Here is a 27651-nt window from a genome sequence, read left to right on the forward strand (position 1 = left end):
TCCTCCTGTTTATAGACTATCTCTGCAGCTAGCCGCTAGTGTCAACAGAAGAGCTGCTAGCAGCGGCTTTTCTCTGCTAACAGCTGCATTAACGGAGGAGTTACCTTCTGGGTGAAGCTGACAGCGAGAGAAACGGCCAGAAGAACCGGCTGGTGAGGAAGAGGAGGTTAATTCATCCTGGTTACTGTAAAGGTTTGCCTTAGTTTCTAAGCTAGTTTCCACATTAGCTACTAAAGATTAGCAAACACCTGCCAGAGGCTGTTCTGATTTTAATTAACGATTGCTGCTGTAAATAAGATATTAGATTATTTGTGTTGTTGTTGTTTATCGTAGGTTATGAACGTAAGGTGGTTTCGTTTTTCTTTTTGAAGTAGTTGGTTTCTGTTTTTCTTCCTATCAGGTTTCAGCCTGTAAATGTGAGCTGATTGATGGACTGCAGGTCAGAGGTGACAGGTGACTGTGCAATGATGGAGGATTAAAGCCCTGATGGAGCCTCAGGGGAAGAGGTAGGTTTCCCCCCCCTCCATGGATGTGATCTCCATGTGACACCGCCTCACTGCTCACTTCTGCTTCCAGCTACAAAACAACAGTTGTTTGGTGTTAAAGCAGCACATGGTGACAGCTGCTGCCTAATTAGCCCACACATTTTTATTTTTCAGTTTCTTTCTTTTCTTGATGTTTTCCTCCGTTTCAGCTCTGAAGATGATGATGGAGGAGAGCGGGGTCTCCTCCACTCCTGGAGGGGCTACTCCTGCAGCTTGGTCCCAGAGAGGCTCCTCCTCCAACGGCCGGTGCTCCAGGTGGCCCTTGGGGCCCAGCATGGAGTGCTGTTGGTGGAAGGTGAGACCCTGTTAGATTCAAACTGTGAAACCATTAACCAAACCCATTGAGGGCTCTACAGTAGTTTATCAGTTAAAATATGTTGATAAAGCAAAAGAACCAAAGAGCCAGAGGACTAAAGCCTCTATACATGGGTCGTGCACACTAACCACTGCGCCACCTGAATGCCCCCTGGTTACATCTTTAAATAAGGCCGTCGTACGTGCCTTATATCTGTGGTGAACTACGGTTTCAGACAGTCATTGAAGCTCACCTTTTTCACCATGGTTCTTTGAAAATGGCTGAGGGTCGTAAGAGGAAAAAGTGTCTATGAGAAGAAAAGAAAAGGCCTCAGAAGTGGCAGATGTATCCCAGAATGCTTTGCGAGAAGAGCTCTCCTTGCAAATCGTTCCGGGATATATCTGCTTCTTCTGAGGCCTTTCTGACACCATAGTCTGTCACTAAAGTTATCAATTAAATTGGGCCCGTGTAGCTTTTGCTGCACAGAGGAGAGTCATCAACTTCCCTTCTGTGCTCACAAGGTGAAGATATGATGATGGAAAAGCGAAAAAAAAAGACTTTCTGGCAGTTAGCATGGCAGGTTTTGTAATTTAATACGTTTCAAGAGAGCAGCTTGAACAATCTGTTTAAAAACGCTGCTAACAGCTCAAAGTCTCATCCAGATTGTTGGATTACATTTAAAACATAGAGCTAGTTAGCAGTTAGCGTGACCTTCATTGAAACTAAGTGTTAAATATTCTGACAGTATGTTGGAGATTCCTGTTTTGGTATTGCTGATTAATAAGTTTAATAATATGTAAGAAAATATGTTTTTGTTAATTCAGTCAGTGTTTAATACCTGACAACAAAGATGGCGCAGGCACCGCGCAGTGAAGGAGGAGCAAAAAGTGGTGATGATCTGTTCGAACAGTCAGTTAAATGAGTTCACTATAAAGTCCCCTCTATATATAGAGATTTAGGGGTTAGGGTGAACGTTAGGACACGGTGAGCTTGTATGAACAGCAACTTTTAAGCAGAGCATGCATGAGGAGAAATGGTCTTATGCATTTAGTATTTTTAAATGGAGAGAGCGGGTTCAAAAAAAATTCACAAAAATCCTCCACAATACCTTTTAATTAATGTTTTATTAATTTCAAATGTACTTTTTTCACTCGTTATGTAAAGAGAAAAAGGGAAAACTGTTAGAATCATTCTGTAACGCAAAGCAAAAAAACCTTTAATTCTATGTCTATAGATCTATATTTATACCCTCTAACTATTCTTGACTCTCATTTGCTGTTTTGTATTCTAATAATAAAACCCTGCTGGGATTTTCTTAAAATAAGGGTTTCAAGCAGGTTTCTCTTCATATTCAATGTGTTTTTGTTGGGTTTTCTCTGTTTCCAGGAGGACAGGTGTATAGTTTCGGAGAGTTACCATGGAAGCAGGCCCAGGTCGCCCAGGCGACGAAGCCAACCCTTGAGAACGCCCTTAGCGGTCAGCGAGTTGTTTCCGTGGCAGCGGGGAGCTTCCACAGCGGGGCGGTGACAGAAGACGGCAGCGTCCACATGTGGGGGGACAACGGGGCGGGCCAGTGCGGCCTGTCGGGCCTCAGCTGTGTGCCCAACCCCACGCCGGTGGCTTTGTCGGACCCAGGCGGCACCCAGACGGCGCCGGTCCTGGAGCTGGCCTGCGGGGAGAAACACAGCCTGGCGCTGTCGGTGCAGAGGGAAGTGTGGGCGTGGGGCAGCGGGTGCCAGCTGGGCCTGAACACCGACGTCTTCCCCGTGTGGAAACCTCAGAGGGTGGAGCAGCTGGCTGGGAGGTTCGTGCTGCAGGTGGCCTGCGGGGCCTCCCACAGCCTGGCCCTGGTGCGCTGCCCAGGGCTCGAGGGCCTCCAGCGCCCTCCTGTGGACAAATGCAACCAGTGTAACCAGCTGCTGTACACCATGACGGACAAGGAGGACCACGTCATCATCTCTGACAGCCACTACTGCCCGCTGGGGGTGGAGGCCAAAGAGGAGCCCGCTCCCACCCAAACGCTGAAAACATCCCCATCTGAACCCGTCCTGCCCTCCCACAGCAGCTCTAGTTCAACCCCAGCAGATCCCACCCCGGACCCTCAGGACCCTCAGAAAGCAAACCTCACTAACGGAGCGCCCCCGCCCTCTGACTCGGACCCCCCAGCTCCTCCTAAAGCCGTTAAAAGCTCCCCTTATCCAGACGAACAGGAGGTAAAGGAGTATCTGAGGAAGCTGTCGGACACGTCGCAGGCGGAAACCAAGATGGCGGCAGGAGGTCTGCACACCATGCAGGTGAGCATCCAGAGAAAACAGATTTTAGATCTAGAACTTTACTTATTGTGCTCTGATTTATTTACCTTCATGGACAGAGTTCCCACCCTCATATTACAGCCATGTTGTAGGAAAGCACTCCCACATCATGATGCTGCCACCGCCACTCTCATAAAAACCTATAAGGCTTTCAAAGATAAGCTTAGGTAAAATTCCTGATTTTGGTAATCGAATGGGGCGGGGCTAAAACCTTGCTACATTTATATAAAAATATACCAAAAACTGTTTCATGTTTTCCCACCGTTGAAATCCTTTAAATTAGCTTTATTGTTCATCAGAATTAAATTTGTTCCAGCTGATTAATTGATAACTTTCGCTTTAAAGGAGTTTGTCAGGCAGTGAAATACTTTAAAATTTCGAGTCAAGATTTTTCTAGAAGGACAGTAAAAGACCTTATTACCTTTTTAACATAAAAAATATATATATTCATGGCAAAAATCGAGTTTGATGCAATTTTCAAAAGCAGTCATTTGTTCTTATATGGTTTTAAAATAAAAAGTGCTCTATAAGATTCCTGAAAAAAGAAAAAACTCTTTAAGAAACAGACATATTTTTAACTTGATTTATCAATTCTTTTAAAGTCAATAAACAATTTAAAGGGGTCATAGAATGATTCTATAAGGTACTGGTTCTTAAGGTCTCTGAATAGGGTGTGTAAAATTGGTTGGGCCAAGACGTCCTCTTTTCCCCAGATATGTCCTATTTTTCATACCTAAAAAATGTCCGGGGGGAATTTCAAAATCGTCCGGCTTAGCGATGCTAAACAGCTTAGTAACAACTTACTTACAGCTTGCGATTGTGTGTCGGAACAGTCCCTCGTTTCGGTGAAAGAAGTTTAGCAAATCTTGTCCAAGATTTTGAAAGCTGTCTTCAGTAAAATCATTAGAGCAAATAAACAGCTGAGCATCAAACTTTGCAGGGATCTTCTGATAGACAAATATAATCCATGCCTGTCGAGTCTTTGGATCCTTGGGAAGATTGTGAAAATTTCCCTCTTTCTCCGTGCAGCCTGGAACACTGCATTTACACCCCTGGTTCTGGCTCATTTTCAATAAAGAACCTGCCCGCTTTGTAATTCTTGTAGAAGTAAACCCAACTGTAGGCTAAACAGCTAAACTGACGTCTTACATCTACCTCTATTCATGTTCTTGGCCAGTGAACCAGTGGGCTGGTCTGTATGTACATTTCGTGGCGTGACAAAAGTACAGGCCAGAACCAAATAAGGCAACATCCCCGAGTTGATGTCAAGTCGGCGCTTCATTTGGATTCGCCGGTTTTATGGTGGAAGTTTAAAATTGTGAGATTTGCAGAGAAAGGAGGTTGATGGGGTTTGAACTTCTCTATACGTCCATTTCACCCACTGAACTATCATTATTCATCTATGACAATGTAAACTCTGTTTTGCATTCTATGACCCCTTAAAGTTTAAAATGGCTTTTTAACTTTTTGACTTAGCTTATTAAGCTTTTAACTTAACCCAGTGACTGTTTTTAAACTTAATTTACAGCTGGTATCAAATCTCACAAAGTAGGTAACATTAGAATACTGCTGGTATTCTATAAAGCGGACATTCAACCTCATGATTTTGCCTCATTGCTGCGTAGTGGTTTTACCGATGAAGGGGAAGTTATCGCCTAAATTTCGCCTGTGTAGCCTTGCTGCACAGAGGAGCGGCATCAACTTCCCTTCTGTGCTCACAAGGTGAAGATATGATGATAGAAAAGTGGAGGAAAAAACATGGGGAAAAAAAAAAGACATGCTAGCAGTTAGCATGGCAGTTCTTGCAGGCTTTTGTAATTTAATACATTATTGTTGGATTACACTAAAAGCAGAGAGCTATTTAGCAGTTAGCATGCACTTCATTGAAACTAAGTGGTAAATATTCTGACAGTATGTTGGAGCCCTGTATGTTGGAGGCTTAATAAGTTTAATAACATGTAAGAAAATATGTTTTTGTTTATTCAGTCAGTGTTTAATAAGGCTAAACAGAAACATACAGGGAACAAAAACAGGTGATGCTGTTTTCAGGGATTTATTTTGAAGATTTGTGTCAAAACTGATCATGAGACACTAAAGGTAAACAAACACACAAATATACAGTGTTCAGGCAGGTTTACTACTAAAAATAAATAAATACAACAAAAATAAAGTGACGATGTAAGTAAATCTAAATCAACTTTTAAATTCAATCACTTTTTTAATACAAAACTTTTGGTATTCAACAAGAGCGTCGAATAAATGAATGAAAAAGAGCTACAGCTGAGAAGATTTTAGGTATTACAGGTTGTTTAGAACTAAAATAATTTATTTTTTTATTTTGGCTCGTCTCATTTCTGCGGAAGCGTATTGCATTAAATGGGATATCACATATTATCTCATAATTATGACATCTTATCTCGTAATTATGAGATAAGATCTCATAATATTGAGTACAGGATCGCATAATTACGAGATATTATCTCATAATTACGAGATCTTTTCAGATAATTACGAGATGATATCTCGTAATTATGAGAAAAGATCTCATAATTATGAGATAACATCTCATAATATTGAGATCAGGAACTCATAATTACGAGATATTATCTCGTAATTATCTGAAAAGATCTCTTAATTATGAGATTATCTCTTAATTATGAGAAAAGATCTCTTAATTTTGAGAAAAGATCTCGTAATTTTGAGAAAAGATCTCGTAATTCTGAGAAAAGATCTCGTAATTATGAGATATTATCTCGTAATTATCTGAAAAGATCTCATAATTATGAGATAACATCTTATAATATTGTGATCAGGAACTCATAATTACGAGATATTATCTCGTAATTATCTGAAAAGATCTCCTAATTTGGAGATAAGATCTCCTAATTAGGAGATATTATCTTGTAATTGTGAGAAAAGATCTCGTAATTACGAGATACTGAGCTCGTAATTTTGAGATAAGCTGTCAGATTTTTTTTTCTTTGGTGAATGCAAAACGCTTCAGTACATTTCCGCTCTGTATGACCTTTTTTAATTCATCCTTAAATTTGCTCTCACTCCATCTTTTCCCGCCAGCCGTCATCGTCTGGACGCAGCTCTTCCGCTCTCAACAGCCTGGTGGCTTCCTGCGCCTCGGCGGTGGGCGAGCGGGTGGCCTCCACCTACGAGGCCCTGTCCCTGAAGAGGATGATGAACTTCTACCTGCCGTCACGGCTGGAGGTGCTCGGCGGGGCGGCTGACGGCTCTGCCGAGCGAGTCCGCAGGGAGGAGTCGGTGCAGACCAAGAAGAGCTCCAGCACGGGGGACATCCATGAGGAGGAGGCGGAGGGTCTGCGACGCCGCCTCTCACTGCCGGGGCTCCTCTCTCAGGGTAGATACGCTGTTCACCTCTTATCCTCCTCCTATGGGCCGCTGCGTAAGTACAGCGTGTGCAGCTGGATGCATGCCATTGGTTCTGCAGCTTCTTTACTTGCTCATCCTCTTCATGTTGGCTGAAAGCATCTTTCGTTTGCTTTCATTGACTTTTTGTGTTTCCTGTTTTTAACTTTTGCCTCAGGGAGGCTAAAGTTCAGCCTCCAGCTGTTTGCAGGAAGGTCCATAGATAACCATCTGCATGATCGCCTCTGAACTCTGCATAGCGCGTCGATAGAAGTGAGAAGGGGAAGTCAAAAGGTCTGATTGGAAATTTTAAAAATGGTTTCGGTTTCTAAAAGGAACAGCAGCTGCGGTGTCTGCCTCAGACGAACAGGAAGAAAGTTTCATTAGTTCTCATATCAAAGCTAAAGATTTCAGCCACACGTCTGAAAAAATAATTCAGTGCTTTGATTTCACTGAATATTAACTAAACTTCAAACTGTCCATGAATTCATCCATTCATCCATCCATGATTTCATTTTTCTGTCCATTCATTCCTCCATAAGTTCACTCTTCCCCTCATGAATCCACTAATCAGTCCATGAATTTCCAACTCATCTATTCGCAAATTGTACCCATTCATCCATCCATGGATTCAACAGTTAATTCATCCATTCATCAGTCCAGACATCCAGAAGATAATTCCGGAATTCACTCTTTGAATTTATCCAGTCATCAGTTCATCTATCATCCATGAATTAATTCATTCATCCATCAGTAAACCTTTTAATTCATGAATTCAACAGTACATGAATTAATCCATTCATCCATCTGTAAACCATTTAATTCATTAATTCAACAGTACATGAATTAATCCATTCATCCATCAGTTAACCATTTAATTCATTAATTCAACAGTACATGAATTAATCCATTCATCCATCAATTACCATTTAATTCATTAATTCAACAGTACATGAATTAATCCATTCATCCATCAGTTAACCATTTAATTCATTAATTCAACAGTACATGAATTAATCCATTCATCCATCAATTACCATTTAATTCATGAATTCAACAGTACATGAATTAATCCATTCATCCATCAATTAACCATTTAATTCATGAATTCAAAAGTACATGAATTAATCCATTCATCCATCAATTAACCATTTAATTCATGAATTCAAAAGTACATGTATTAATCCATTCATCCATCAATTACCATTTAATTCATGAATTCAAAAGTACATGAATTAATCCATTCATCCATCAATTACCATTTAATTAATGAATTCAACAGTACATTAATTAATCCATTTATCCATCAGTCAACCATTTAATTCATGAATTCAACAGTACATTAATTAATCCATTCATCCATCAGTTAACAATTTAATTCATGAATTCAACAGTACATTAATTAATCCATTCATCCATCAGTCAACCATTTAATTCATGAATTCAACAGCACATGAATTAATCCATTCATCCATCAGTTAACAATTTAATTCATGAATTCAACAGTACATTAATTAATCCATTCATCCATCAGTTAACAATTTAATTCATGAATTCAACAGCACATGAATTAATCCATTCATCCATCAATTACCATTTAATTAATGAATTCAACAGCACATGAATTAATCCATTCATCCATCAATTACCATTTAATTAATGAATTCAACAGTACATTAATTAATCCATTCATCCATCAGTTAACAATTTAATTAATGAATTCAACAGCACATGAATTAATCCATTCATCCATCAATTACCTTTTAATTCATGAATTCAACAGTACATTAATTAATCCATTCATCCATCAGTTAACAATTTAATTCATGAATTCAACAGCACATGAATTAATCCATTCATCCATCAATTACCATTTAATTAATGAATTCAACAGTACATTAATTAATCCATTCATCCATCAGTTAACAATTTAATTAATGAATTCAACAGCACATGAATTAATCCATTCATCCATCAGTTAACCTTTTAATTCATGAATTCAACAGTACATGAATTAATCCATTCATTGATCGGTTCACCCTTTAATTCATGTTTTCAACGGCACACAAATGAATCATTTGATTCACCAATCTACCCAAATGTCCATGAATTATTTTCCAAATTCATCCACCCATGAATTTAACTGTTCATGAACCCAGGAATTCATGAATTCCTATATCTATTTATCCATCGATCAGTTCATCCATCCATCCATAAATTCATTTATTCATCAATGGGCTCACCCTGTCATTCATGAATTTGCCCAGTCTGTCCGTTCAACCCTCCATCATTTAATCCATTCATCAATTCAACATGACTAGATCTTCATTTTACTCACGAATGAATGAATTCATCCAGCTGTCTGTAATTTTTCACCCATTCCTCAGTTTCTCTTCATCCATCAATTCATTCATTCATTCATGATTTTCACCCCAATCTGCCCATGAATTCACCCATCTCTCAGTCCATCCAACAGTCTATAAGTTCATCCTTTCACTCAATCATCCTTTTTATACTAATTTCCTCACAGAAATATTGTATTGATTCCAATCAGAGACTAAATGTTGTTGTTTGGTCTCATAGTGTTTTTTCCAGTGAGGCGATCCTCTGTTGTTGTTGAACAGTTTCCTGACGGGAAGCCTCTTGGCCTCAATGATGAACTCTTTCCTCCATTTTACTCTTCGTCTATCCATCCATCTTGAATCCAGTCGAGTCATTTTTTTCCGTCTGGGTGCTTCTCCTCGTCGACCCAGATGGGATACGACTTTCATACAGTCCTTTCACAGCAAAGTTAGATACTCTGATTTAGTCTTGCAGACACAAGGACTGCAGCTGTCAGTCATCATGCATTCTATTCACTAATGGTGGTAAATTCACAGTTTGAAATGATAAGTAAAAAGAAAATAAACTTGTATTGCTTTATAAACGGTATATATTTATTCTAAGTAGACGGCGACAAGTCTGTAGAAACGGGCAGGACATCATGGTTCAAACCAGCATGTTTCTCTTGCTCTTAACCATCAGCTTGTTTTCCTTTATTATCACTGCTGGTTAAATGCAGGCATCGCCTCCACCTGTGTGCCGCATGAGTTGCATTTTTATTGAGCTTGTCTCTGTGGATCAAATTGTTCTGAATGCTTGCTTAGGAATTTTAAAACTTATTTTTTTTTACTTATAAAATAATATATTATTAAATATATTATAATATTAATAATTAATATATTATAATATGATTTAGTATATACATTTATTTGTTCTGTCTGCAGTGTCGCCGAGGCTTTTGAGGAAAATGGGACGCGGACCGAAGACGAGGACCTTCGCCCTCACGCCAATGGGAGGGGGCGTCCCTGAGGACCAGGAGGTGTTTCCCACCCTGCAGACCGAGGTGTGGAGCTGGGGACACGGCGAGCACGGCGAGCTAGGACATGGAGACAACCTGGCCAGGTAGAGAGTGATTTAAACAAATCATCACACTGCCGCTGGAAAGGTTTCACTACATCTAAAGATAAGAGAACAGACCCAGGTTTTGTTTTTTTCAAGACTGCAGCCGCTCTGCATCAAGAGCCTGAACAAGAAGGAAGTGATCCGTGTGGCGGCCGGCGCTCATCATTCCATCGCTCTGACGGCTCAGTCTCAGGTCAGTTTCTCTTTTTATTGATCTTATTGAAAGTTTATTATGGAAATGTGAATTTTGTTCTGTTATTGTTGCAAGCAATGGACACTTTTTATGAATTAAAATGGGAAAAAAGGCAATATTTAAATGCATATTTAATTATTATATCTCATGTTTTGTTTTTGTTGTTTCCCTAACAAACTAATTAAGATTTGTAAATGGTGTTTTACAGATCACATTCTCTTCATTCGCAGCTCAATATAATATCTTGCTCTTAGCAAATAAAAAGGTTGTTTCCAACGTCCATGCAGGCCAATAGAAATGCATCTTCGCTCCTCACTCCAGAGGAAAGCTCGCCCCCAGAGTGAAGAGAGTTTGATCTGTAAAAATGCAATTTGTAGTGATTTTTAAACACTCAAGAGACAATACGAAATTTTGTTAATTTAAAAATTAGGCCAATAAATTACAAAAATATAAACTTAATGGACATATTTATTAATACCTATATATAAAAAATTAAAGGGAAAATTGTTTCACTTATCAATAAAAACCTAACGGATCTCAAAAACAATTCAACCATACAATTCAAAGCGACATCGGAAATTTGACAATAACAGAGCAGGAATGGGCAATAATGTGGAGATATCATTGGATGTTTAATAAATCTCTACAATGACAAGAATTTGGATGGAAAAATCTGGTAAGATATTTTTTATCAAACCTGCTCAAAAATGTCACTATGATAGAAATCCCCCCACATGTTGGAGGAAATGTAGAAATTAAAAAGGCAAACAATCATCATCATGTCTTCTGCCCAATTATAAAAGATTACTGGAAAGAGATAAATAATGCCTTAAAAGATATTTTCAAACAGAACATTCCTTTGGAGATCAATTTTATGTATTTTGGTATTATTTCTCAAGAAGCCTAAAAAAACAAATTAATATTTAATGACGATTTTATTAACAGCAAGTAAGAAAAACATTGCGAGAAAATGGTTATCACAAGACAAACCAACTTGGGATGATTCGATCAACATAACATTTAGCATTTTAAAATGGAAAAAACAACAGCCTCTCAATCACAAGACTGAACAGTTGTCAGTGGTGGCAGATTTGGGTAGACGATGTAAAACTTAAAAGATCTGATTTCAACTTTAGAGAGCTAACTTGATTAAATCTCCTCAACTATCTGCTCTCCTAATATGTTACATTGAATTGAGTTTTTTCATTGTTGTTTCCTTTTTTTTTTGTTTTTTTTTCTTGTTCTTTTTTTTATTTCTTGGTTATAATCAGGGAATTGAAATCTCTGCTTTGTTTGGACTGCCATAACGCAATGCCTTACTTTTTCGCTTTATTTCAAATGTTGGAGTTAACACTGAGAAGTAGAGGCCTATGTCTATGTAAACGATACTTTCCTGAGAATCGATAAAGATTAAAAAAAAAAATATTGTAAATCTCAACCTGGAAAAATAGAATCTTGGGGGATAAAAACTGTGAAATGGAAAAAAAAGGCTAAAAAAATATAGAATTTGAAAGAACTGAAAAAGCAAAATATGAATAATTTCAACAACAAAATTTTTTTTTTTAATTTCTGAATTGTATTGTTTTTGTTTGTGTTTTTAAATTTACAAAATGTGCTTTTTGCTCACAACAAAACTGTAAGAAAATTCCCCCCATAATGAATTCAATTATTCATTCAGTCTCTCTCCATCCTCCCTCCAGGTGTATTCATGGGGCAGCAACATCTGCGGTCAGCTGGGACACATGGAGACTCCCAGCACCGTCCCACGCCTCGCAAAGGTCTGTAGACTGACCTGCGCCCCGTCCTCATTGAGGTATCCTTCATTTCTTCAGGGTTTTTATGTGGTTTGTTTCCACTTTCAGCTGTCGGAGGGGATCAGGGTGTGGGATGCGAGTGCAGGAGAGCAACACACTCTGCTGCTGGCCGACGGAGACTGCATCCAGCCCATCATTTACTACAGCGGGCGGCAGGTGAAGGAGGATGAGGAGGGAGGAGCAACAGAAGAGGAAGAGGAGCGGGCAGGAGGCTGCACCCAGCAGCCTGTCCTGCTCCCTTTCTGCATGAACGTGAGGAAAAACTGCTACATTTTATTATGTGCCACAGATTTAAAAAGTCTATGAAGTTCCAGGTTTTTATGAATCAAAAAACCCATAAATAGCTTCAACCCTCTAATACCCACATTTATACACTTTTATATTAAAAATAATAACATTAGTGTTTTTGATGTTAATGAGATGTTGGATTAAATCAAGGTTATTTATTTCAAAATTGGCATTAATTTAGGTATGAGGCTAATTAGGAACACCAGGCATCTAAGGAAAAACAAACTTTTTATTCTCAGGATCTTAACTATTTGCTGCTTTGCTTAGACATAAACACATGAATTAATTCAAACCGTACATTTTTTTTTTTAGCTAGAATTTATTTATTTTTTATTTCACTTTGTGTCAAATTGACCAAATTCATGGAAAGGGCCTGCAGGGCCTTTTCTGCAATAAGAAATCAGTTTTAGAAATTGGTCTACGACACAGATTCCTTAAACATTCCCTGTGTTCTAACAATTAAAAATGTTAATCATTTGCATCACTTTCCCATCAGCTGGTAATAGTTATTTTTGCAGTAATTAAAACAATTCTGTTGAATTTCAGAGGAGCTTTTATCTCCATGTTTCGTGGACCAATATTTTATTATGTTGTGAAATCCTATAATTCATTATTCTTTTACATAATGGAAATTAATGCATTTAATTGAAATTTTCTACAATTATGCTTAAGTAAAACACAAAAATGTATACAGAAAATGTAAAAGATACCAAAAAAACTGTATTTATTTTTTTTTATTTACAGCCTAACTCACATTAAGACAGTTTACTGAGTTTATCAGTAAAGTTTAGACAATTTACTGAGCATGGATGCACTGTCTTACAGTGTATCCATTACACTGTCAGAAGTACAGAGCAACGAAATTAACTCTTAACCCATCCCAGTGTTTAAATCCCAGGGATCAGCATTTTGGACCTAACTTTAAGGACCCACACGGGCTCATTCCCCCCAGCTGGGATAGGGTTAATAATGGCGCATCTGCAATATATCACGGTCACGGAGATGGATCTAGAGTTTCTAGACATTGAAGAGGAACACGTTCTGTTAATGGAGCGGATTATACTTTTGCAACCGCACACTAGAGGCCCGCCCCCGCAGTGTTCAGACCCGCTCACGCAAAGGATTATGATTTTCAGTCCCGCTCCTGCTCGCACCTGTAATAGTTTATCCCGCTCCCGCCCGCAATTCCCGCATGATTCCGATGTTCAACTATTGCTCAAGGCAATTGTGTCATTAGTTTGAGGAATTAAACACGCTGTGCTTAGCTGAGCACATTACTGGGTGATTCTTCTCCGCATAGTGCATGACTCGCGTTAGGTGGCACGAGCTGCAGTATGCAGCACATTGTGATGTATATACATGATATAGACTGATAATAAACGGGACTGCTGCTTATCACCGCTCCCGCCCCCAGCTGCACTGTGCGCTCTCCCTCCCGCCTGCACCCGCAATGAACTTTCAATATTTGTCCCGCGCCGCACTGCTTTGCGTTGGGTCCCGCGAGAGTGCAGGGCTCTACCGCAGACATCAAATGTCGCTTGCGTCTTGTCATGAACAAGTTTTGCTGGTATGCTTCTGCACCGTCAGTCTGGAATTTCTAGGGACGCACAGCAGTTTCCCGCCAAAGTGCAAGAGGGAGCTTATTCGAGTACTCGTGAGAACTTGAAGTTTTTATCTCAGTCTCTTCCACCTTTGCAAAAAGTCTTTTGGATCCCTCCAGGAGTTGGCAGAGACCTTGGCGACTTTATATAATTTGTCTGAGGCATCGCACAACTGGTTGTACTTCCGAACCTCCTCAATTAACCTTTTGTCATAGTTATCCATGGTAATAGTTCCTCGGTTTTTATAAATGGCGCGCCCCAGTATCAAATCGAGAAGGATGACCACACAGACAGCCGGAAAGGCATACCAAGGACCAATCACAGCGGCTTTTTGTCTGCGCACTTCCGCTTGAGATCTGCGTGGATTTGTTACCATCCAATGTGTAGTCAGGATTTTTTTAGGTCCACGACCACAAAGAAAAAAAAATACCTTGTTGTGAATGAATGAACACTTTATGAACCCCGAGCAGTGAAGGAAACAGTCGTCAAGGTTCCACCTTAAAAGAACTGAAAGACGTAAAAAGAACTGAACCTCATAAAAAAGAAAAAGGGACACAAAATACCGGATTTCTACTGAGAGCTTAATTTTTAGGGATGTTCTTGTTAAAGTTGAAACTTGAATAAGATAGAAACCATTTGCCCTTTTGGCAGAATCCTTACTTCATATCAGTCTTCTTGTTTATTTTTTCAGCCCCCTGGGACTAACTTGAGTACAGCTGTAGTTACAAACAGCTTTGCAAAACAACTGTGGTCTGATCCTCTTCTTGACAGGAAGACAGTTTTGTTTTTATTTAAAATGATTTATAGATTTTGTATATTTCAGCTCGGCTACGTCAGCAGCGTAGCCGCGGGCGGTCGTAAGTGCGCTGCGCTCTCCGACAGGAACGTCATGGGCTTCATCGCCAGCCTTCACGAATTGGCGTCAGCAGAGAGGAAGTTCTACTGTAAACTATCAGATGTCAAATCTGAGGTCATACGCCCCCTGCTGGAGCTGGGTGAGAATACGTTTCCAAAGTAATGTTTACAGCTCGGTGCATCGGAATCCCACTCTTTATCCCCTCCCCCCTCCTGTTTGTCAGAGGCTCTGAGCTCGGCGCTGGGGCCGGTGGTCACCGAACTCCTGCAGACGTTGGCGGGTAGATTCGGTGTGTTGGCTCGTCTGACGGGCCAGCACGCCGCCAGCCTCACCGCCAGTCTCCGACGGGGCCGTGACGTAAAGACCCTTCTCATCCTCGACCACGCCAGCATCTTTCTAGACTTGTATAACGAGTACGTATCCAGAAATCCCCTCTTTTTGTTGTTTTATTTTCACACTTAGACCAACCTTCTGTTTGTTTTTTGGTTTTTATAGTTACTTCTCAGCTGTGGGTAACTTCTTCGTGATGGGTGGTTTCCATGCTCTTACAAAACCGTCCCTGTGAGTTTCCTCGCAGTTTTATTATGAAAAAAAAAAGCTTTACAAAACAAGGGGTTTATTCTTAGTTTTTTACTTTATATTTTTTTTTTTATAAGGGACATCTTTGGGAAAACCCCTGAGCTGCTGCAGAGGCTGCTGGAAAGCGGCGAGGAGAACGCATCCACCTCCGACCTCCTCACTGCACTTTTCTACCTCCCATTGCAGCACCTGCACGAATACAGTCGCCTGCTGCTCAAACTGACCACCTGCTTTGAAGTGGTAATGGAAGAAATGTGTGGTTTCAAAATCTCTGGAATCAAAATGAACTCAAACTTTTGAAACAAATCTTCATAGTTTTAGTTTTTTATTGCTTTTAGAGCTCCGGTGACTACCAGAAGCTGCAGGACACCTGCTCCAAGTTTGAAGCTCTGACTCTGCAGCTGAAGAGGAAAAGGAAAGAGGCTGAATACACCTTCCACTTCTGGAAGAGCTTTCCAGGGAAAATGACGGTACTTTTGCACCATTTCAGTCTTGATGTCTCAGGTTTTCGACAGGTAGCTGAGTGTGAGCTTCGTTTTTTTGATCAGGACTCCCTGAGGAAACCTCACCGCCGACTGATCTACGAAAGCAGCAACAAATCTCTGACCGTGCAGAATGCCGGGAGGTTCTCCGTCAACTGGTTCATCCTCTTCAATGACTCTCTGGTGCACGCGCAGGTCAGCTCCTCACACGTCTTCTTGTAGCGTCGCATGTTTTTGGCTGTTCTGCTTTTCTTTTTTTTCCTCTCTGTTGTTTTTCAAGAGTTTGTGTGTGCTTGCCTCTGTGCTGTCAGGGCGTGGCACCTTGTAAAAACTTCGTAAGTATGCAGCCAGCTAAAGGTTTCAACTCTTACTCCAAGTCTCTCCCCGTCCTTCCTTCTTCATCGTTCTGTTTCCGTTTTTTTTTTGTCTTGTCTGCTTTAAATTTAGGAGTTTAGAGCTTTGAGTTATCAGATTTACTCAACAAGTAATTTCTTATCTGCTCATAAAACCGAAAATAACAGCTACTTGTATTTGTTATACTCCGAGAATTTATGCTAATTTACAGTTTAAAGGGATAGTTCGGTATTTTTGACATGAATCTGTATGGCATCCCGATCACAAGCGGCATGCAATCACACTGACTTACCCCTGGCAGCGTCCTGTGAGCAGAGTTATCGTCCAGTTTTGGTCAAGCCGAAAGTAGTCCTGCAGGTTTTTAGGAACAGCGAAATAAAACTTTTCTCTTCCCAAAACATTATGTGTCCAAAAGAGTGATATTTTCGCATCCCAAAAACATTGTAGGGGAAAAAGTCACACGTCGTTATCAATTGGTCCTATTTTCTCTCTGTTCGTATCAGTGCGTGCCGTCATTCAGACAGCGAGCCCAACAACAGCCATGTCTCCCTCCGCCGCGGAAGGAGACATGGCTGTTGTTGGGCTCGCTGTCTGAATGACGGCGCGCACTGATACGAACAGAGAGAAAATAGGACCAATTGATAACGACGTGTGACTTTTTCAACTACAATGTTTTTGGGATGCGAAAATATCACTCTTTTGGACACATAATGTTTTGGGAAGAGAAACGTTTTATTTCGCTGTACCTAAAAACCTGCAGGACTACTTTCGGCTTGACCAAAACTGGACGATAACTCTGCTCACAGGACGCTGCCAGGGGTAAGTCAGTGTGATTGCATGCCGCTGGTGATCGGGATGCCATACAGATTCATGTCAAAAATACCGAACTATCCCTTTAAAACCTTAAAATTAACAACTGAGGTCAGTAGATTGACATTTTTTACCTGACCTTGCTAAAACGACAGAATTGATAAATATTATACAGCAAAATATGATAAACCACATAAATTAAAAGTGAAACTTAGCCAATTTAAGTATTCCTAAACTACAATTTGATGAGGTAAAGAACACCTGTGCTAAAAACCACTGAACTTAAAGCACCAGTGTCTAAGATTTAGTGCCATCTAGTGGTTTGCTATGTAAATTCCAAACACCTAAGTGTGTAATAACTACTATGGAAATTACAGGGTGTCATATATGTGACAATGTAAACATCCTGTATAAAATTAAGAATTGTCAGATGATGCCGTACAGAACAGTGCATAGTTCTGTTTTTTTTTTTTTTTTTTTTTTTTTTTTTTATGCTAACAAGTTAAAATTTTAGCTACTGCTAACAGCCAAAGTCGCCTGCTGGTTTGACTTCTGTGTAGAATAACAGCGACTGATAACTACTGCAATGAAGCTCGTCCAGGGAAGGCTAACTACAGACTAGTTTCTGGAGTAAATTTCACTTTGCTATTGAATTAACTGCCCAGCAGAAAGCCTGCAACCTCCATGTCTGATGTAGACTCTAACTCTCCCTCAGTGTTTACTATTTTTTTTTTTTTTCATTACTTTCTATTTCCTCTTGTATTGGTGAGAACAGTCGTCCCTCCGTTTTAACAAAAAATAGCAAGTAGAACAATCTACAGTTGTCTTTGCTAGTTTTATTCTCCTTCACCAATAACATGTCTTCATAAACGGGTAAAACACACAGCTAACAAATTTGTTAGCCAAATTAGTTATTCGCTGTCAATTTCAATTATATGACGAAGTATTTAAGCTGAGCTAAAGTATGCTAGCTCTAGCTAAAGAAAGTTAACTGAGAATGAATTTAATGTAATTACTAAGCTAATACAAAGTAAACAAACTTAAGATAACCGCAGTAAAGTTAGCTAAACTTAGCACGACCTAACTAGCTATTTAGGATAGGCTAACTAGCTTATGCTAAGCTATATTATTAAATATGATGTGTTAAATTAAAGAGGTGTATGTTTAAATAATTCCAAGCTGAGCTAAATGTATTTTCAGACATATAGTATTTAATTTCTGTAAAATAAGTATTAGTTGCAGCAGTTTTACTTTTGGTTTCTATTTTTTTCTGTACTTCTAAATGTATTTCCTAACTCAGCCAATAGACAAATCATATCTGTGTTCGTTGTTGCATGAAGGTTTTCTTTAACTTGACCTCCACCCTCTGCCTGACCCCTACATCCAGGAAGCTGCATGGGAAGATAAACTCTCTACAGCCAAGGCTCCGGCGCTCTAATCCTCTCTTTGTTTATCCATTACGTTATCAATGATTATCAACCAAAGTTAAAGTAAAGATCCAAGCAGTTATTTCCAGCAAAAGCCTTGGTTCCAACTGTTTATATTGTTACCTTCTCTAAAGCAGCATCCTGTTTGTAATTATTTCCACCCTGGGTTCAGTCGTTTAGTTTCTCCTGTGGTTGTTCTGTTCATATAATAGTATAAAAAAGCATCTGCCCTCTTCTTGATTTTTTTATTTTATTTTATTTTTTTTTATGTTTTAAATGCTATTCAAATATGAAATAAATTAGCAGTTTGAAAATGAAGGAAAAGAGTTATGTTATTTTAGCCTCATTTTTATTTTTATTTTAAGATGAACGGTCTTTTTAGGGTCATGCCACTTTATCTCAGTGAGATTCAGAACAGGACTTGGACTTGGCCACTCAAAATCCTTTGTTGTTGTTTTTTTTTAATATTTCTTTATCCACTTTATCCACTTCCACTTGCTGCAGAACCAGATTTTCAGCTAGAAGTCACTAACAGATGGTTGAATATTTTAGAAACGCTGCGAAATGTATGGTTCCATTTATCACAGCAAGGCTTCCAGGTCCTGAAGCATCAAAACAGCCGCAGACCATCATGCTACTGCCACCATAGTTTATGCGGAGTTACTTTTCTGTTATACGCCTCAAGTTTGCTTTTTTTTTTCATAGCAAAAAGCTACATTTCTGACACACTGTCTCTTTAATTTTCGGAAATCTTTAATTGGCCGATAATTGAACATAAAAAAAAAAACAAAAAAAAAAAAAACATCTTCACCAACCTATGTTCAAGTTTGAAAATCACCAACCATCAATGCTCTGTTGAAGGTAATATTGAAGTAAATATTGAATATGAAAGTTGGCATCGGTCAAAATAGGAATCTACAATCGGTGCAAAAGGAATCTCAATACTTACTCTCTGATTCCTGATTTTCTTTGGATGTCGGCAGGTTCTATTTAAGTGATTTATTGATTAAGGACAGGTGTGGCAGTGATCCCTAATATAAAAATACTTTATTTAAAAACAGCACTTTGTCTTTACTTGTGTTTTCTTTAGTTAATATATACATTTGTTGATATTTTTTTTAAAAGTCGTGACAAAAAATGCTAAATGAAGAGGGAAAAAAGCAATTAGGAAGAGGACAGACTCTTTTTCACATGACCTTATCAGTTCTCTTGATTGTGTGAAACCCAGCCTGGTTTAGATGTAATCTCTGGGTAGAAGCGCGGTTAGACTGAAGGGCAGTTAAGAAACGGAGCTTCCTCCTTTTCTGCTTTGTTCCTCCTTTTCTTCAAACTAGCATTTTTAAAAGATCCCTTAGGTGCCCTACCACATGCCTGAAACCTTAATTTGTCCCAAAGCGACTCAGAAAACAAAGATTTTAATATTGGAAATACAGAAATTTCAGCGTCTTTTCTCGTAACCTGTGGTCATTCAAATTCTTTTTGGTTTTTTTTGTTGTTTTTTTTACATCTGAATGTTCGAGTTTTTATATAAAATCAATTTTTAAGTTCCCCATCTTTCTTTTTCCCGCTTCCCCTCCAGTTCTCCACCCATCACATCTTTGCCTTGGCCACGCTGTGGGTGGAGCCGACTCCAGAGGACGATTCTGGACTGTAAGTTAATTACAAACTCTCAATACATTTTTATACATTTTATTCAGATTCCAGATGTCTCTTTTAATTTTTTAATTTTTTTTTTATGGTGTTAGTTTGTAAAGGTCAACAAAAGTTTCACTCATTTAACCCTATGGATGCTGGATCAGTCCCCAATTTATACTTTTCTCCTGCTTTTGAGCTTTTTTAAAATTTAAGTAAGATAAAGTGGCACTAATTTCATTTAAAACTAGTTTATTGGTTTAAAATGTATTCATTTAAAAATTAGCTTAAACTATGTCGTGTTTGTGTGTAGACATGGCTTGAAGGTGGTGACGCCTGAGGAGACTTTAACGCTTATGGCCTCATCTTCTGCTGAGAAGGTGAGTCTTAATAACAAACAAAGACTCTGTTTGTTTCCTTTTCTTTTTTTTGTTTTATTTACCAAACCTCCAATCTTCTCATTTTAAGACTAAGTGGCTCCGTGCCATCAACCAGGCAGTGGATCAGGCTCTGAACGGAGCGGCACAGGACGCCGGCAGCCCTGGGTCGAAGGCGGAGCCTCCGATCTCCAGGACGGCTTCCTACACCTTCTATAAAGACGGGCGGTTGAAGGACGCCACTTACGAGGGCCGTTGGCTGGCTGGGAAGCCTCACGGCAGGTCGGTCACCCTTTGGGGTTAAGGAAACAAAGCAAAGTCTGATTTCTTTAATTTGCTGCTTTTGTTTTCAGGGGTATTTTAAAATGGCCTGATGGGAGGATTTACACGGGATCTTTTAAGAACGGGCTGGAGGATGGGTGAGCAAAGCATCAAATCAGCTCTTAATGCATTGCGGGGGGGGTTTGTCGTCCTCTCACTCAACTTGTATTTATTTTTCAATGTCTGTGTGCAGCTTTGGGGAGTTTATTTGGCCCAATAAGGCTCTGAACAAAGATGATTTCTATCAAGGTTATTGGAAAGAGGGGAAAATGCACGGCCTCGGGACATACCGGTAGGTCTCACTAAAACTAAAATGTTTTCTGTTACAGGAGAACTGTAAATACAGATAAAGATGTTTTTTTTTTTTATTTCTTCCACCATACTTATCTTTTATGCACATTTTCGTTCTTGTCCACATGGGGGCAGCAGATCTCCGATTTACAAATACATATTTCCAAGATTTTGGATTCTTTTTTCTAATGTAGGGTTAATTTTACATCAATGACCTGCAAATATTTTTAAAAACAAAAAACAAAACCTTGTGAAAATGTTCTCAAATCCAAACTGGGACAAAACAGTGCAAATAAATATTTTTGTTTTATTTTTTACATAGTGGTGAGGGGAGTGGTTTCCTAGTGGGTAGAGCATTGTGTTTAGGTATCAGAATGTTCTGAGTTCAAAACACTCCCACAAACTTCTGTTCTGGGACCCTGAGCAAGGCCCCTAAACCCGGGCGCCGCTAACTGCTCCCAAAAAGGTTAAATGCAGAGTTCATTTCATTGCTCTGTACTATGTGTGTAATGACAATAAAAGCTGAAATTAGTGCCATCAGAAAGAAAATTTGCAGAGGCAAAATTCATAGTGAAATGTATTGTTGGTACATTTCACTAAACTGAAACGGAATAAATACTTCAGAAAAAATATAATTACCAAAGACCATGATTTATGATAAAGCGAAGTCCTGACAAGGAAATAAAAATTTAATTCCCCTGTTTCCAAATGTCTGTCTTGTTTTATCTAGACCATTGGAAAGAATCCGTTTTTTTATGGAGTTAAATTGAGGCCAAAACATTTATTTGAAGAAAAAAAAAATGTTTTTTTTTTTTTTTTTTTCAAACAACGTTTCCTTTTTAAAAAAAAAAAAAAAAAGCTTTTGATTAGTTTTTTTGTTTTGTTTGTTTTGCTTTTTAACAAGTAAATGTTTTACACTTTTGTTCAGATTTAAATGTTTTTCTTTTTCTATTTCAATTCTCTTTTTTCAGGTTTAATTTAACTCCATACTACTTAAGGTTCTCGGAATCTGTTTCAAAATGGTTCCATAAAAATATTATTCCGTCTTCATTAAACCAAAAATCCGCCATCTTGGATCTGTGGCGAAATCTATGGGGGGAAAAAAGACCAGCTGCTTCGTTTTTGTTCTGTCTAAGAGATGAAAACTCCTCTGTCTTGATAAAGGTACGCAAGCGGTGAAGTTTACGACGGTTCCTTCCAGGATGGCGTGCGGCAAGGCCACGGGATGCTGCGCAGCGGAAAGCACAACACCTCATCCCCCAGCGTCTTCATTGGACAGTGGCTCCAGGACAAGAAGACGGGCTACGGAGTCTTCGACGATATCACAAAGTATGCCCTGAACTTCTCAGACACTATTTTGCCGACATATTCTGTCTTACAAGTTCCCCCTGTTTTCTGCACAGAGGGGAGAAGTACATGGGAATGTGGCAGGAACACCAACGGCAGGGCATGGGGGTTGTTGTCACCCAGTTTGGTCTGTACTATGAAGGAGCTTTCAAAGACAACAAGATGATGGTGAGTTTTCTAACAAACTCGCTAAGATGGATGGAAATGTTTAAGTAGAATCAAATCTGACTTTTAGGGTACTGGAATCCTTCTGTCTGAGGACGACACGACCTACGAGGGGGAGTTTTCTGATGAATGGACCCTCAGCGGAAAGGTGCTCTAAATGCAAACTGATCTAACGGAACCGTTTTGCTTGAATACAAGATTTCTCTCTATAATTTCAGGGCGTTCTCACCATGCCTAACGGTGACTACCTGGAGGGCTCCTTTAGTGGCGAGTGGGGGTCTGGTCTTAAAGTGACAGGCTCCTATTTCAAACCAAACCTGTTCGAAGCTGAAAAGGACAAGAACCGCGCCGTGTAAAGCTCCTCTCTTTGGCAAAGCCTCTGGATTAAACGTCTCGCTCCGGTTTACTTTTGTTTGATTCTCTTAATGCAGAAAGCTCGGCCGTCTGAGCGTGAGAGCGGAGGAAAAGTGGCAGGCGGTGTTCGAGGAGTGCTGGAGTCAGCTGGGCTGCGAGGCAGCAGGGCATGGGGAGCACTGGAAGGCCTGGGAAAACATCGCTGTGGCCCTGACCGCCAACAGGCAGCAAATACATGACAGGTTAGCAAAAAATAAAAGTTTAACCTCGTTACACCGCTTAGAAACGACCATTATTCCTGCGGCTTGTTTCCTCAGCCCAGATACTTTGTCTCGGAGTCATAGTAAAACCCTGGAGTCTCTGGAGGTGATCCCCCAACATGATGGACCGATCACAATGGAGAGATATCATAGCATCCGACTCTATCTGATCAAGGTGCGTTCAAGAGTCGGTATCAATGAATTCACCTTCCTTTGGCTTAAAATGAAGAGCTAAATAGTTATTTGAACAATAGAAATATGACCTAGCTTTATCAAAAGTATCAACACTTTTGACAACCCTGTTTAGTTACGAGCTTTTTCTTTATAAAGCTGCATGTTTTCGTTTTAACAGGCATGTGACACCCCCCTCCACCCGCTGGGCCGGCTGGTGGAGACCCTGGTGGCGGTCTACAGGATGACCTACGTTGGCGTTGGAGCAAACCGTCGGCTGCTGCCTCAGGCAGTCAACGAGATCAAGTCTTACCTCTGTCGCATCTTCCAGATCGTCCGGTACGGATAGGAACCTTTTTAAAAAAATAACAAGGAGGCTTCTGTTTAAATTTCCTTTTCTGTCTCTAAAGGTTTCTCTTCCCCGACCTGCCAGAAGAGGGCGGTCTAATACCGGAGCCTACAGAAGGTCCTGAAGGCAGTAAGCAGGATGCCGCAGACGCCCGAGCAGAATCGCCCAAACCAGGGTATGAGTCACGCCGCCGCCTGCTGCTGCTCGCAATCCCAACAGATCAGGATGTTTTGTATTTATTTTTTGGGGTTTCAGCCGCGTGGTGAGCAGCTCGGCTCTGCTGCTCCCCGTCCTCCTGCCTCGCCTCTACCCTCCGCTCTTCACCCTCTACGCTCTGGAAAAGGAGAAGGAGGACGACATGTACTGGGAGTGCGTCCTGCGCCTCAACAAGCAGCCCGACCTCGCCCTGCTCGCCTTCCTGGGGGTCCAACAGTAAAGCTGCTCTGTTCCTGAACGAAAACAACCATCGGTGTAAAACTGGGTCTTTCTTTTTCATTTGTTTGTCTTATCCTGTTGCAGAAAATTTTGGCCCGTTTCCATTCCTAACGCTCCACCCACTCCGGGCGAGAGGCAGCCGGTAAATATTTCCCGCCGTAGCTGATAGACGTACCGTCTCCTTCTAAATGACTTTGTCCTTTCAGGTCATCCCGACCACAAAGGACGCCTGCTTCGCCTCGGCGGTGGAAACTCTGCAGCAGATCAGGTCCCGCCCTCCTCTACATTTATGATATATTTAATAGGTGCCATATTTTCTCTACTATAAGTCGCTACTTTTTTTCCCACGCCTTGGACCCTGCGGCTTATATAAAGGTGCAGCTTTTTTGTAGATTTTTCCAGTTGGAAATAAAAGAAGGAGGGGCTAATTTTCATTTAGCACATGCTAGCAGCCAGAACAACGGAAAACAAATTTATTTGCTTTATTAAAGCTGTCGAACCAGTGAAGAGACTGTGGGCAACCCCTGCAGAGCTGAAATAAAGATTGACAAAGCCCCATCTTTCATTAGAAGCTCTTACTGCTGCGAGACAACGAGCTAACAAGAGCTAGCATTCTTGTTTGTCCCTACTCTAGGGTAGAGAGCTCCCCCTACAGGTGTGTTGGGGGACAGTTCAGTAGATGGCGGGTTATAGCCCGGTGCAGATTATATTGAGGGGCTCCCTATAGTCCAGAAAATACGGTACAGTTAAAATGAAGCCTTCTGTTTCTCACGATTTTTTGCAGCACGACTTTCACGCCGTCGGATAAGCTGCAGGTTATCCAGCTCACTTTCGAGGAGATCACCCAGGAGGTGCAGTTGCTGCTGAAGCAGGACTTCCTGTGGTCCATGGACGACCTCTTCCCCGTCTTCCTCTACGTTGTGCTGCGCGCCCGGTAAGCCGACGCTTAATCCAACCCAGTGGCAACATCTGGAACCCGTTTGATTACCTGTGATCTTCCTCTTTAGAATCCGCAACCTCGGTTCAGAGGTGAGCCTCATCGAAGACCTAATGGACCCTTGCGTTCAGCACGGAGAGCATGGGATCATGTTCACCACCTTGAAGGTAACAGAAAATCACACTCATCCGATTTTATGTTTTTATTTTCTTTTTTTATGTTTTTTTTTTCTCCTAATTTTCCAACTGCAGGCCTGCTACTACCAGATCCAACACGAGAAGATTTCATAGAACGATTCCTGCGTTTTTCCCCTCTTCCTCCTTCACCGGTTCAGCCGATGACGGGAAGTTGGTAAAACTCAAGTCTGCTTGCTCAGGAAGTAGAGTTTGATCATCACCCGTCTTGACTTTTTTCCGTTCTGATCGGGAAGATGGAAACATAAACAGCGAGCTGCTTTCTCCTCTTCCGGATCCAGCTGGAAGTATTACTGAGTTTTCTAGCGCGTTGACGGAAATAAGAAGCAAGACGACGAGAGCAGAGTAAAAGATTTAAAAGCTACAGACGTATTTAAAAAAAACAAAACAAACTGAAGTATTTTCATTACGGTTTACATTTAGTGTCATCATGTACTTCATGTGATGAAAAAACCAAACTGTAATGCCCTCTGGTGGAAGGTTTATACGGAAACGAGGACAGTCCGGGACTTTAACTATCCTGCAGAAGAACTCTTTTAATAATAGAAGGATTAATATATGCAAAAATAAAAGATTTATTAAATAAGGATCTAGAAACAAAAAAAAAAAAATCCTAATTTAAACTGCTTTGACTGTGACTCTAAAGCTGAATAAATGCTTGGTTTTGGTCTAATGGAGGACTTCTATACCTCTGGCAGAAACTTGGACTGGAAGCATAATGTGAAACGGTAAAATGGGGTTTCATGTGTTTTTGTTTTTTTTTTCTAGACAATCTCAGCCTAAATATCCCAGATAGACTTAAAAAAAATGTCAAAATGAAATGGCACAGACTTTAAATTAAAATTGAAACTTTTTAATCTGTATTGCTAGTGGATATGAAATATGAATTTATGAGGTTGGTAATTCCTAAAGGTTAAAAAAAAAAGTAAAATCTATCATCGGTTGACGTCATAGAGGCAGTGGGATCAGTGCTGCAGATGTGGATCAGATCTCTGCTACATCTGTTCATACTGACCTTTTTCTTGTTGATGCTTTGAGTCAATTGTGCCAGTTTCCAATACAGTCTTAAGAAATGATTTTGTGCTAAAAGACAACAGCCGGCGGTAAGGAGAGTGGAAAATCTACAAGAGGTCTGCAAAAACCTTTGGGAGGCTCATGTCATTCCAACATTTGTGTCCAGATTGATTTACTCGAAGTGAAGCTGCGCATGACAACTGACTGTACATTTGTGCTTTTGTTTGTAAAGATGAATTTTAGTCTTTTCCTTTCCCTGTTGACTTCATCTGTTGTTTTTTTTGTTTTTTGCCTTTTTTTTAAATGCCATCAAATGTGGTGAAATTTTAAACAAGTGGCAATAAATATAATTTACTGGCTAAATCAGAGCGATTGAGTGGATTTACAGCAAAAGAAAGCTTTTCTACAAAAAAATCCTAAAAGAGAATATCGGACAATTTGTTCTTTAATCCGAATCGGCTTGATTTGGCAAATACGCTGACGATGCGCATATTTACGCAGCAATAAAAATGGGAAATGTATAACTTCTATAAACAAAATGGGTAGATTACAACCTTGTAGTAGTTGGGCCATGGGAAAAGTTCAAGGATGCAGAAGTAAATTATTAGATAAATAGATGTGTAGTAACCAGGAAACAGGTGATTATTATATGAAGCTCCTGGGTTATTTTATAGGGGTTGTTGACACTGAGTAGCCATCCTCATGGATTATTGACAAAATAAAAGTTTCTTATTCATTGGTGTTCTTTGGAAAAGTATACAGTTCCAGATGTCTTGCATTTAAAAAAAAAGAGCATATGTATTGAAGAATTGTGAAACACCAGTGCCTCACCAGTAGGTGGGGATTATTTTCATATTAGATCTTTTTACGTATATAAAAATAAAAGGATTAATAAAAATATATATATATATGTGTAAATAAAGCCCAGAGAAAATATGGTCCACCCTGTAAATGACCCAGACCACCCTACTGGCCTCCCCAAATACGGTTAGTTGTTGATTTACAGATTAAAGCTAATTTGTCCATAATGTAGGGCAATGTTGGTGTCACTTAGTCCTATTATGTTCCCCCCCAGGTGTCATATGAGTGGCTCGGGAATTTTTATTTTTAAGAAAATGAACTTATCTGCGACCCATTTAGATGTTGGAAATTTAGCAACTTCTTCTCTACTCTACGAGCCTCTACTTTAAAAGGGGTCATAACCTGGTATTTTACATATGCAATCATTTTTGAAATTCTCTTTCAATTCATTAATAATTTTAGGACATTACCTTTGACATAATAGAAATCAGTTTTGCCATAGTTTGACATTACCTTTGACATAATAGAAATTAGCTTTCCCATAGTTTGACATTACCTTTTAATTTGGGCAACTTTAGTTTTAACAAAATGGACTTTAGCTTTGACACAGTTTGACTTTAGCTAC

At 39.8% G+C, this 27651-nt stretch overlaps 1 protein-coding gene across 3 annotated transcripts; it reads left to right on the forward strand.

The window, feature by feature from the left end:
* Positions 1–26588, forward strand: als2b (alsin Rho guanine nucleotide exchange factor ALS2 b). Of its 3 annotated transcripts, XM_038282111.1 has the most exons (35): positions 1–192; positions 401–506; positions 695–840; positions 2227–3134; positions 6228–6567; positions 9797–9974; positions 10071–10167; positions 11868–11945; positions 12030–12233; positions 14694–14865; positions 14950–15139; positions 15222–15287; positions 15383–15545; positions 15644–15775; positions 15854–15982; positions 16099–16122; positions 19958–20028; positions 20324–20390; positions 20479–20669; positions 20741–20806; positions 20902–21000; positions 22164–22328; positions 22403–22514; positions 22582–22659; positions 22730–22863; positions 22943–23107; positions 23183–23300; positions 23478–23635; positions 23707–23820; positions 23901–24077; positions 24165–24222; positions 24287–24348; positions 24865–25014; positions 25088–25184; positions 25269–26588. In XM_038282111.1, the coding sequence occupies exons 2-35, from the start codon at positions 487–489 to the stop codon at positions 25305–25307; spliced, it is 4968 nt and encodes a 1655-aa protein (XP_038138039.1). In that variant the 5' UTR covers positions 1–192; positions 401–486; the 3' UTR covers positions 25308–26588. The 3 variants fall into 3 exon arrangements, with proteins under 3 accessions (XP_038138039.1, XP_038138040.1, XP_038138041.1); XM_038282112.1 differs by lacking the exon at positions 16099–16122; XM_038282113.1 differs by lacking the exon at positions 16099–16122 and having other exon boundaries at positions 6228–6522.
* The last annotated feature ends 1063 nt before the right edge of the window (positions 26589–27651 follow it).

Source organism: Cyprinodon tularosa, unplaced genomic scaffold, assembly GCF_016077235.1.
Source record: "Cyprinodon tularosa strain WSP-4 unplaced genomic scaffold, ASM1607723v1 ctg18, whole genome shotgun sequence".
Taxonomy (NCBI): domain Eukaryota; kingdom Metazoa; phylum Chordata; class Actinopteri; order Cyprinodontiformes; family Cyprinodontidae; genus Cyprinodon; species Cyprinodon tularosa.

Excerpts from the sequence above, each read along its gene's own strand:
- als2b (XM_038282111.1), top strand. The coding sequence starts at position 487 with ATGGAGCCTCAGGGGAAGAG. Across the intron at positions 507-694 it reads ATGGAGCCTCAGGGGAAGAG|CTCTGAAGATGATGATGGAG; the intron begins GTAGGTTTCCCC and ends CCTCCGTTTCAG. Across the intron at positions 11,946-12,029 it reads CCGTCCCACGCCTCGCAAAG|CTGTCGGAGGGGATCAGGGT; the intron begins GTCTGTAGACTG and ends TTCCACTTTCAG.